Below are 12,050 nucleotides of genomic sequence, written 5' to 3' on the forward strand. Positions count from 1 at the left end.
TAATTTTACCTTATCTCTCCCCCAACCTATTCCTCTTCCTCTTCTTTTTTTTTTCTCTTTACACACATGCTTCTCTTTGGACCGCCAAAGTTTTTCTCCTTTGTTTCTTTTTGCTCTGGTACTAGCAGAGTTCTTTCATCTTTCACATCAGTCCAGCTTTATCCCTTACCTCCAGACATGACTCAAATTTTAACTTATTCAGGAACTAGTTTCCAGTTGACCAGGCTTATTATTTCTACTCAGTTTACTACTTTCCCCTCACTATCATGTTTCTCTGTCTGACCTCCAGGGCTTCCATGTTTCCCTCTCATTGAATTGTAAAGAATAGAGATCAAGTGCTCACAACACTGTTGTACGCATGTTGACTGAATTAACAATAGCCATACATGACCTTAACATTTTAATTCTTTTTTAATAATGTTTGTAATTCAATTGCTTAAAATTTTTTTTCAGAATCTTAGTAAAATACATTGTGTACAAGTGAGCTAATTAATCAGATAAAACTTTGTTATTTGTTTAATAACATTAAATTCATAAAAATATTAATTTATTAGTGTTTGTCATGGGAGATGATTAAATGCTACACATGAATTCCAAACTAACTGCAAGTTATCTCTATGTATTATTTATTATGTGCTAAATTATACGGTTTTGAAATTCACAGATTCTATTTCTGTTAAAAGATCTATATGACACCTGATAGCCAGTATATGGACACAGTGTTTCTTGTTGCTTAATACCTACTATTAGATGTACTTATTAAGAACATGATGAAAATGATGATGAAGATGGTGATGATGACAACACTGTAGAAATGGAAAAATCTGACTCCAAAAGAGGGAGGAATACATAGTCTTGAGGTAACTTAGTCTTGGTTCTCTGTTGAAACATTTAACAGAAGAATTGATTAGATAATATAACAATGTCAGAGCTTGATGCCATCGACACTTTAAAAATGTTATAGGATGTGAATAATGTTGAATTGTTTGAAATAAGCCTTCATTTAAAATAACTAAATTTCCCAAATTTATAACATTCTCTTTGGCAAACTCAGTTTTTAGATATCATGATTATATTGATTTCACAAGTGATAAAATAGAGATATTGTTTTATCCATAGTAATAGAGTGGTCTAAACAACTGATTTTCTCAGGAAAAAAATCTCACAAATGTACATAACTATTCAACCATGAACTGATTCAGTTTTATTTCTAGTTAGTTAGGGCAAAAATTTGGAGACAATATTGACAAATTGTATTAATAGCCTATACTTAACTTCAGACTATAAATGCATTTAAACTCTTTTAAAGCAATTTTATGTAATATAACACTTGTAATACTGATTAATATAAATTATAAGCATATATCCTGCCCCAATCAAGCATAAATAATTTAAAATTATCTCAAGTAAATGATATTTACAAATTTATAAACTCTGAAAATTGTAAACATGTATTCCCACCATTATCATTTTAGGCTATCTCTATTTTCTTAAGCCATTAGAAAGTAAAAAATTTAATCAAGCAAGCTTTAAGCAGTCAATCAGTAGTTTTGGTTATAATATCATGTTACCACTTTTGTTAACTTTTTTCTCTAAATAAGTTGACTTTGACAGTTCTTTTTTATTTATCAATATGTTTTACCTAAAAAAATAGTATTATCTTAGGTTCTAATACAGTCACCATGAAACTGTAGGTTCTTTTCTTACTTATAATATTTCCAATCCTTCACAAAACTATGAAAATCTTTAGATTTGAGCAAAAATTTGGAGACAATATTGACAAATTTAAAAAATTTAATGATACCATAAAGTATGGTTCATTTGTATCACTAAAGAAAACACAGTTTTTAAAAATTTTTTAAAGCTTTAAAATGTAAATTCTGTATCTTGATCTCTGTAAGACCTGAAGTTGAAACTGTACACGATTGTGAGATACAGCTGTTTCTCTGTGTTGTACGTCGCCAAAAAATTACTATGTCTGATTTTTAAACTTCTAACTTGTCATTTGATAGAGACAAATAGTGTTTCCTAATTCATATCATGATCAGAATTTTTCACATGTCCTTTTATTGAACTATGGAATAAGATTTTGAAAAACCTAAATGCACTTGACAGGAATTTTCAGAGTTATAATGAAGAAGAAGGAAACTGAGGAGGAGCGAGGAGGAAAAGAAAGGATAAAAGAGAGAGGAAGAGAGGAAAAGGGGGTGGGGGACTTAAGGAAAGAAACAGCGAAGGAAAGAGGGAAGAAAATAAGGGAGAGAGGAAGTGAGAGAAAGATTGAGGGAGGAAGAAAGAGAAAGAAAACTACCATGCTTTTCGAATCACTTCTTAGGGACAGAAACACACAAATTGTGTCAAAGAAAGTTCCTTAGGGTGAAAACAACAACAAAAATGTTTCTGCACAATATGACAGACTACAAAAAGAAAAAAAGGTGCAAGGATACTAACCATTATTAAAAACCTCTTTTAGTAAGTTTCAAAAGTTTACTAAACAGTGTCTGGATTGTAGGGTGGCACTAACCAAATAGAAGATTCCTGAAAATGAAAATTTAAATCTTTGAGCTGTTAGCATGTATAATTGCATTTAAATTAGTTAAACTCATTATAAAATTCACTATATTTAATGAGGCAACCTGTATTACACATCTCTAATTCTTGAAACAATGAAGGTTTGGAAACCTTAAAAATAATGAATTTGTCTAGATGTACATTGCCTTTTAAACAAGCTATTTTTTTATGTATAAGACAACACATAAATAGTCCACAGATAAATGTTCTCAAGAATATCATTCGTGGTGTTATAGAATAATTTAATCTTAATAGCTTGACTTTCTAATTTATAAATATGTTTATATGATACATGATGTGACAGCACTTTGAGAAGCACATAAATTTTTTTAGTATTAGAAATCTAGTTGCAAACATGTTCCACATTAAACAGTGATATATTTAAACTTCATTTTTTAGTTAAATCCTTTATGTTTAGCAATGTCTTTAAAAAAATAGCAACTGATGAAAAATAAGTTTAATTTTTTAAACTTTGAAACTCATCACTTTCATGTTGAATATATAATAATATACCAATTGGAGAAATAATCATAAATATTATATGCTATTATTTTATTATATTATATGCATATTATATTATATGCTTACATAATATGTAAGGAGGAAACTATGCTATATATCTTACTGTCTGATTTTTTAAGGGTATGCTGCTGCTAAGTTGCTTCAGTCCTGTCCGACTCTGTGCGACCCCATAGACGGCAGCCCACCAGGCTCCACCATCCCTGGGATTCTCTAGGCAAGAACACTGGAGTGGGTTGAAATTAACTAAATGATATTCCAATATTCAGAACAATTTCCAACCATTTTTGTGTACAGTTTCTATTTGAAGCCTATTAAAACATCTTTGACTTCCCTGGTGGCTCAGAGGTTAAAGAGTCTGCCTGCAATGCGAGAGACCTGGGTTCGATCCCTGGGTCGGGAAGATCCCCTGGAGAAGGAAATGGCAACCCACTCCAGTATTCCTGCCTGGAGAATCCCATGGACGGTGGAGCCTGGTGGGCTATAGTCCACGGGGTCGTAAAGAGTCGGACACAACTGAGCGACTTCACTCATTCACTCAAAACATCTTTAAACTGTTTATAAGAGACTTTGTAGTGCAATGTCCTAATATATACTAGCATCTCTCAACGAAAATGTTTTGTTTTTTCATTTAAATTATTTGTTCACTGATTATGGATACCTCATTCATTCTTAGATATTTTCTAATTAATTTTGGATGCTGTAGGCCATTTGACCAAGAATTCCAGATCACATGTAGTAGAGACAAATCCAGTCACTGTAATTAATCCCTGTGGAAAATTGCTCCACTTTAGGTAATACTTAAATTAACTAAATAATAACTAAAGGGAAATAAAAAGTATATTGGATGCAATATGCAACATTTTATATAAATGTTGGTGTTCTAAATAATGAAGATAAATGTCATTTAACAAGGCCCATTTCTTTTGATTTTACTCTTTAATTAGCAGTCTTTTAAAAATATCAAATAGCTAGTGCTATCTATCAGAAGTATAGATTTACCTAAAGCTGTATGAATGTAACAGTGAAGCAATGAGAGATGAAAAATGACTAGCTAAGGTACTCATGTCCAAATATATATATATAATATATATATATATAAACTTTGATCTTGATGCTTAGTCTTAGAGCAGTACTCTTTTTAAAAAGTCCATATATACATATATATATATATATAATTTAAATATGCTGTGCACTAGTCAGAGAGGTATGTACACATTGATATTCTAACTGAAAAAGGAATACTGTTCTCTTGACTTCCATTCTGTGTGTTATTATATTAGCCTGCCTCACTAACAGTGATTTGAATTTCAGCTAAGTTCTTTTACCTGGACTCTATTCTTAACAAATGGTAATTTTTGAATACTAAATAATAAATCAGACAGAAAAATTATGGCACTAAATTATTTTTTCTTAATAAATAAAATGACAAAGCTTCCTATGTTTTAGCCTGGATTATTTTACAATGATAAACAAAACCAAAGATTAAAATACTCTCAGAAACCTTGACTCTTACTGAATAACTTTATATTGCATTTTGCAAATAAATGAGACAGAGAAAAATGGGGCATCATTATACATTTTTACACTTCCCTTACTTAAGTTAGAAAAATCAATAAATTAGGTCTGACAAGCTTCAACACCATTTTAGTCAACACAGCTGTGAAACGAATTTTAAGAAAAAGCAATGTTAATCATATTCTTGCCAGTAGTCATAATAATAACAATTTTTCAACAAAGTATGTAACATCCAAATAACTAATGTTTAATTCCAGGAAAGCTCTCTTTCCTTTAAAGTACAGCAGTTAAAATGTATCAGTTTTATAAATAAAAATAATAATTATATTATAATGAAAGCTTCTTAGTATATGCCAGACATGCAAAAAGCTCTATATATGTTAACTATATTAACTTCTAAAGCATTTTAATTTATGGTGTATTTGTAACCCATTCATTTATTTAAAAGATGTATAGAAAGATTAATATAACACAGAGTTGAACACACTTGAAGAATGATTCCAAGTCTTTTCTTTTTTTTTAAATTTCAAAACTCATGCTTAATGTCCAGGAAAGTGAAATAACTATACAGGGCTCACGATCAAAGCCCAGTCTGTTTATCTAACTCAAACTCCCACTCCATACATTTTGTCAATACAACATCAGGGATAAAACCTGCCAAGAAAAATAGCTAAATGTTCTCCTTCCATGTCCTGTAGTGTTCTGTGGTGTAAACAGAATAGGCATATTTCAACTTGAGAAACATACTTGACCCTTGATATACTTATCCTCTTCTGCTCAATATGGATAATAATCTTTGCATAGCTCTCAGAGTAACTTTGTACCACTTTAAAAATTCTAAAGTCATTTATGAAAACCAGCTATAATCTTGTTTTAAAACATTATGGGCATTAAAAGAGTATGAGTTATCATAAACAAATGACTTAAAACTCCTTTTGCTGATTTGTAACTACTTAGTGAGCAAAAGGAAGATTGGCAATTGAAGTGTTATTTTATATCTATTTATAAAAAGTTTTTTTTTTTGAGCCATCCAGTTAGTCCCTATAGAGGTTATTAGTGGAAATTGAGAGATGCTCTGCTTTCAGAGAAAGGCAGTAATATAAAAACAAGACAAAATACAGTTTTGTCCAAAGTTTATTTGCCACTTTTAACTTTTGAGTAGCAACATGCTTTATAGCTAGATTTTAAATTAAAAATGTACTTAGAAAGTTAACAGTTAAAACTCCATATATTAAATACAAACTCCCTATATGAAAAGTACAAATATTCCATGGTTTGTAAGTAAGTATTATTTGGAAAAATGTAAATATTGTAATAAAATTTTTACTGATAATTTAGGACACTGTTTGCTTTCATATATCTTCTCCAATAAATGTATTCTTTTATGAAGCATTACTTCTGTTAGAACTAATTCTTCAGCATTCTGGAAGCAATTTGTGCATAAGGATTTATGAACAACTTGTTTTAATTCTCCTGATTCCATGAAATACAGATTCAGCCAGCTTTGAAAAGTATTTTTCCTCTGAATAATCTTTCATACAGAATGTCTAGTCTTGCAAGTTTAAATTAAACCACTATGATTTTCTTCTTATTCCTCATATTGCCTTGTTTCATTCATTTGTCCTTCTATGAGTTACAACTGCCTTCTACATTTCCTATTCAACTATACACTGAAGAACATTCTATGTACCCACAACACTTTTTTTGAATTTTCAATGACTGAAAATCACCACATTATATAAAGATTATTGTTGATAAGATTAACCGGTGTTCTATAATACAAACAACTATGTACACTAAAATGTACTATGTCCTGAAAAACAACTGTACAAAATAGCTCTTAAAATGTACTTTAATCACCTTGCAGGAAAGCACATAACATGTATCCAAGACACGGAATGTAGCTTAGAAATTCAATATCCAGCAATAATTTATATATTTTTATTTCTAAGATATATTTACTGTATTTTCTTTATGCTTAAATAATAGAAAGGGAATATTTTATTATATTTTCATATCAAGAAATGCAAAGATTCATATTCAACCTGATGTTCAATAAGGAACAGTTTGTACAGGCAAATCTATTTCAGTTATATGGAAATAAATCTATTTATAGATGTATCACACAGAAACAAAAGGTGCAACTATGCAAGTTATATTACCATTCTCATTGGAAATCAAAAGAAGGCAGAATTATATATAGCTTTTAAAAGTGAAAATATTCAAAAATTTAAGAAATGATTAATAATTCCAACATAAATTAATAAACAATAATGATCATAAAATAGTATTATAAAAATTCTTACAGCAATTTATAACTCATACTTACAAAAATCAATGTATTATCATAAAAATATATTACCAGAGAAATTAAAATTATAAATATTAAGCAAGTTTTTTCAGTTATAAGTAAGATTTAAAGGTAAACACAGACTATTTCAAACAAATCTATGTTATCTGAAATGCATTGATAATTGCCTAAGATATGCAACAATTTTTTGAATTGCTTACTGAATGAACCTCAAGTACTAATGTTTTTAAAAGCAAGGAAAATATAAGGCAAAAAGAAAATTATAAAATGCACATGTTGATTAGTTGTTTTTCAAACATGTTTAAAATGGAAAAACATTTTAAGTAACTTTCATAATGGCCAGGTTATATGGTGAAAACCATCAAAAAAAGAAAAACAACTATTTAGTTTACAAGTTTGAATAAATGTGAAAAGCAATATGTCCTTCAGGCATTAATATTTGCATCAAAATTAAAACCACTAAGTATTTTAAAAATTATAATACACCATCTTGTGGTTATTGGAAAGGAATGCAACTTATAATTTTTATATTTTTATAAGGTCTACATATTTGAGCATTATATTCTCTTTTTAGTTTAACCTGCCCTCATTTAAAAATAACATTCTTATAGTACACTTAATTCTAAAATAGTTCAGAAATATAAAAACATTATAGTCATTAAGACTATAAAGTGTGATCCTTTAATATCTTACAAAATATATACTATAAAAGACATATTATTTTCACCTTTAATAATAATCACTAATTTATTATCATTATTAGAGATAAGACTTGAAAGGTAATATATTAATTATCCATAAACTTTATAAATAAACTTCATTTTCAACTAGATTGCATGTATATCATATCCACCAGCTTATTTAGATAAAGATAGAAATTTTCATTTGTTCTTTTTAAAAATACTAGAATATTATGAATTAAAGAAAGAAGAAATACAATGGAAAAAGAAAAAGAGGTAAGAGATAAAGTATATGGGAGCTGGAATTATGAATAATATATACTTGCGTACTTCCAAAGTGCAAATAAAATTCGTTGCACACTTGGTTCTCAATAAATAATTATTGACTAAACGAATAATTTTAAAAATATTTACTTTGGTTTTAAAATCCAAAAATCTCAATTAAAGACACAAATCCTAAGTGCAAATAAAATAAATTTCTGTATACTCACATGCATATTTTACAATAAAATCTAGGACTATTTCACAGCTAATTTTAATAAATTAACTAAGGTGTTAAACCATATTGCCCAACAAAGTAAAATATTTTTCTCAGGAAAAATGAAGAGGAATGGAGCTCAACAACATAATTTATCACAATAAACACAATATATAACATCTAATAAACCTATTATTTATTTACTTTATAAACATAGTTCTTTTGAATTATGTGAAAACATAGTTTTTTTTATTGTTTATGATCAACTTTCCTAAGTTTCTGGAGTCAGTTTCATTATTTAACAGGTAGAGAAAGAAAAAAGGAAGGGAGTAGAAAAACAGAGAGAAATATAAAAAGGAAGAGTCTTATGCCAACAGGAACTGTCTGAGATATGGAGATACATCAAACTCACTAGTCCTTTTTCCTAAAGGAATTAAGAGGTAAGAATCTAATACGGAAAGAGAGATTCCTCCCCCTACCCCCCACAGAAATCAGCAAATATGAATAAAATAGTGAGCAAAGTTTCCCTTATGGCTCAGATGGTAAAGAATCTGCCTGCCAAGAGGAAGACCAAGCTTTGATCCCTGGGTGAGGAAAATCCCTTGGAGAAGGAAAAGACAACCCACTCCAGTATTCTTGCCTAGAGAATTCCATGGACAGAGGAGCCTGGCAGGCTACAGTCCATGGGGTCATAAAGAGCTGCACAGGACTGAGCGACTACACTTTCACTTTCACTTTCAAGGGAGAACTCTCATCAGAGGCTTCACAAAGGAAAGAATGGACCTTGTTTGAAATGGATAAAACTCATTCCCAACTTTCTCAAGGGGCAGCAAATATTCTTTTTTGTTTGTTTGTTTTAGCAAATATTCTTGGAATGAGGATAGTTTCTGAAGTTAGCTAAGCTTTTTTAGCATCATTCCTTCCAAAGAACACACAGGGCTGATCTCCTTTAGAATGGACTGGTTGGATCTCCTTGCAGTCCAAGGGACTCTCAAGAGTCTTCTCCAACACCACAGTTCAAAAGCATCAATTCTTCAGCACTCAGCTTTCTTCACAATCCAACTCTCACATCCATACATGACACTGGAAAAACCATAGCCTTGACTAGACGGACCTTTGTTGGCAAAGTAATGTCTCTGCTTTTGAATATGCTATCTAGGTTGGTCATAACTTTTCTTCCAAGGAGTAAACGTCTTTTAATTTCATGGCTGCAGTCACCATCTGCAGTGATTTTGGAGCCCCCAAAAATAAAGTCTGACACTGTTTCCACTGTTTCCCCATCTATTTCCCATGAAGTGATGGGCCCAGATGCTGGGAGGGATTGGGGGCAGGAGGAAAAGGGGACGACAGAGGATGAGATGGCTGGATGGCATCACCGACTTGATGGACATGAGTTTGAGTGAACTCTGGGAGATGGTGATGGACAGGGAGGCCTGGAGTACTGTGATTCATGGAGTCGCAAAGAGTCGGACACGACTGAGTGACTGGACTGAACTGAACTGAACTGAAGCTTTTTTAAAAAAATGAGATGTACAGATAAAGTGATATGGTTTTCTTTTAAATCAGTTCAGTTCAGTCACTCAGTTGTGTCCAACTCTTTGTGACTCCATGGACTGCATCATGCCAGGCTTACCTGTCCATCACCAACTCCTGGAGTTTGCTCAAACTCATGTCCATCTAATTGGTGATGACTTCCAACCATCGCATCCTCTGTTACCCCCTTGTCCTCCCACCTTCAATCTTTCCCAGCATCAGGGTCTTTTCCAATGAGTCAGTTCTTCGCATCAGGTGGCCAAAGTATTGAAGCTTCAGCTTCACAACCAGTCCTTCCAATGAATATTCAGGACTGATTTCCTTTAGGATGGACTAATGGTTTGATCTCTTTGCAGTCCAAGAGACTCTCAAGAGTCTTCTCCAACAACACAGTTTAAAAGCATCAATTCTTCAGTGCTCAGCTTTCTTTATAGTCCAACCCTCACATCCATACATGACTACTGGAAAAACCATAACTTTTGGAGATGGACCTTTGTTGACAAAGTAATATCTCTTCCTTTTAATATGCTGTCTAGGTTGATCATAGCTTTTCTTCCAAGGAACAAGCATCTTTTAATTTCATGGCTGCAGTCACCATCAGCAGTGATTTTGGAGCCCCCCAAAAAATAAAGTCTCTCACTGTTTCCACTATTTTCCCATCTATTTAGCATGAAGTGATTGTACTGGATGCCATAATCTTAGTTTTTTGAATGCTGAGTTTTAAGACAACTTTTTCACTCTCCTCTTTCACTTTCATCAAGAGGCTCTTTAGCTCTTCTTTGCTCTCTGCCATAAGGGTGGTGTAATCTGCATATCTAAGGTTATTGATATTTCTCCCGGCAATTGATTCCAGATTGTGCTTCATCCACCCTGGCATTTCACATGATGTACTCTGATAACTGTTGTTTCTTGACCTGTATACACATTTCTCAGGAGGCAGGTTAGGTGGACTGGTATTCCCATGTCTTTAAGAATTTTCCACAGTTTGCTGTGATCCACATAATCAAAGGCTTTGGCACAGTCAATAAAGCTGATGTTTTTCTGGAACTCTCTTTCTTTTTTGATGATCCAGCGGATGTTGGCCATTTCATTGTAATAGAAAATAAAAATCTAACACCACCTTGTGGAAATAGTTGTGCCTTGTATGCAGGTCAGGAAGCAATAGTTAGAACTGGACATGGAACAACAGACTGGTTCCAAATAGGAAAAGGAGTACGTCAAGGCTGTGTATTGTCACCCTACTTATTTAACTTATATGCAGAGTACATCATGAGAAACGCTGGGCTGGAAGAAGCACAAGCTGGAATCAAGATTGCTGGGAGAAATATCAATAACCTCAGATATGCAGATGACACCACCCTTATGGCAGAAAGTGAAGAGGAACTCAAAAGCCTCTTGATGAAAGCGAAAGAGGAGAGTGAAAAAGTTGGCTTAAAGCTCAACATTCAGAAAACAAAGATCATGGCATCCGGTCCCATCACTTCATGGGAAATAGATGAGGAAACAGTGGAAACAGTGTCAGACGTTATTTTTCTGGGCTCCAAAATCACTGCAGATGGTGACTGCAGCCATGAAATTAAAAGACACTTACTCCTTGGAAGGAAAGTTATGACCAACCTAGATAGCATATTCAAAAGCAGAGACATCACTTTGCCAACAAAGGTTCATCTAGTCAAGGCTATGGTTTTTCCTGTGGTCATGTATGGATGTGAGAGTTGGACTGTGAAGAAGGCTGAGTGCCGAAGAATTGATGCTTTTGAACTGTGGTGTTGGAGAAGACTCTTGAGAGTCCCTTGGACTGCAAGGAGATCCAACCAGTCCATTCTGAAGGAGATCAGTCCTGGGATTTCTTTGGAAGGAATGATGCTAAAGCTGAAACTCCAGTACTTTGGCCACCTCATGCGAAGAGTTGACTCATTGGAAAAGACTCTGATGCTGGGAGGGATTGGGGGCAGGAGGAGAAGGGGATGACAGAGGATGAGATGACTGGATGGCATCACTGACTTGATGGACGTGAGTCTGGGTGAACTCCGGGAGTTGGTGATGGACAGAGAGGCCTGGCATGCTGTGATTCATGGGGTCGCAAAAAGTCGGACAAGACTGAGCGACTGAACTGAACTGAACTGTACAAGATTCATTATACCTGTTGATTAGGAAAACCTTTCTTGGCAAGTTGATGCCTAGTCCTGAATCCCTAATCTAAAATGACTAGTAGGAATTTGCCAGGTAGAAAAATGGACAAAGGTTGCTCAGGTCAAATGGTAAGAGTATTTTAAAAAGCTGGCTGGCCTTGGAAAATAGAAAGCAATTTAGTGTGGTTACAGTACAAGCACAAATTGGGGAGAAGCAAAATATGAAACTACAAAGATGAACAGAGAGAGATCCTAAAATGTCTCCTCTGAGAAGCTAGAGAATTTGAACTTCATTACGGAAGCTTTGT

General features: G+C 33.0%; 1 protein-coding gene across 6 annotated transcripts in view; it reads right to left on the reverse strand.

The window, feature by feature from the left end:
* The window catches only part of GRIK2 (glutamate ionotropic receptor kainate type subunit 2), a 733,346-nt gene that overhangs the window by 3,388 nt on the left and 717,908 nt on the right, over positions 1-12,050 (reverse strand). The window contains exons 17-18 of one of the 6 annotated variants that reach the window (XM_070796033.1): positions 2,452-2,538; positions 745-879 (exon numbers count right to left, since the gene is read on the reverse strand). The exons of 4 other annotated variants lie outside the window; for them this stretch is intronic. In XM_070796033.1, coding sequence (XP_070652134.1) covers positions 2,491-2,538 — 48 coding nt within the window. In that variant the 3' untranslated portion in view covers positions 745-879; positions 2,452-2,490. Of the gene's footprint in view, positions 1-744; positions 880-2,451; positions 2,539-12,050 lie in introns of those variants that run through there. One more of the 6 variants, XM_070796032.1, reaches the window with a different exon arrangement.

Source organism: Bos indicus, chromosome 9 (genome assembly GCF_029378745.1).
Source record: "Bos indicus isolate NIAB-ARS_2022 breed Sahiwal x Tharparkar chromosome 9, NIAB-ARS_B.indTharparkar_mat_pri_1.0, whole genome shotgun sequence".
NCBI lineage: Eukaryota > Metazoa > Chordata > Mammalia > Artiodactyla > Bovidae > Bos > Bos indicus.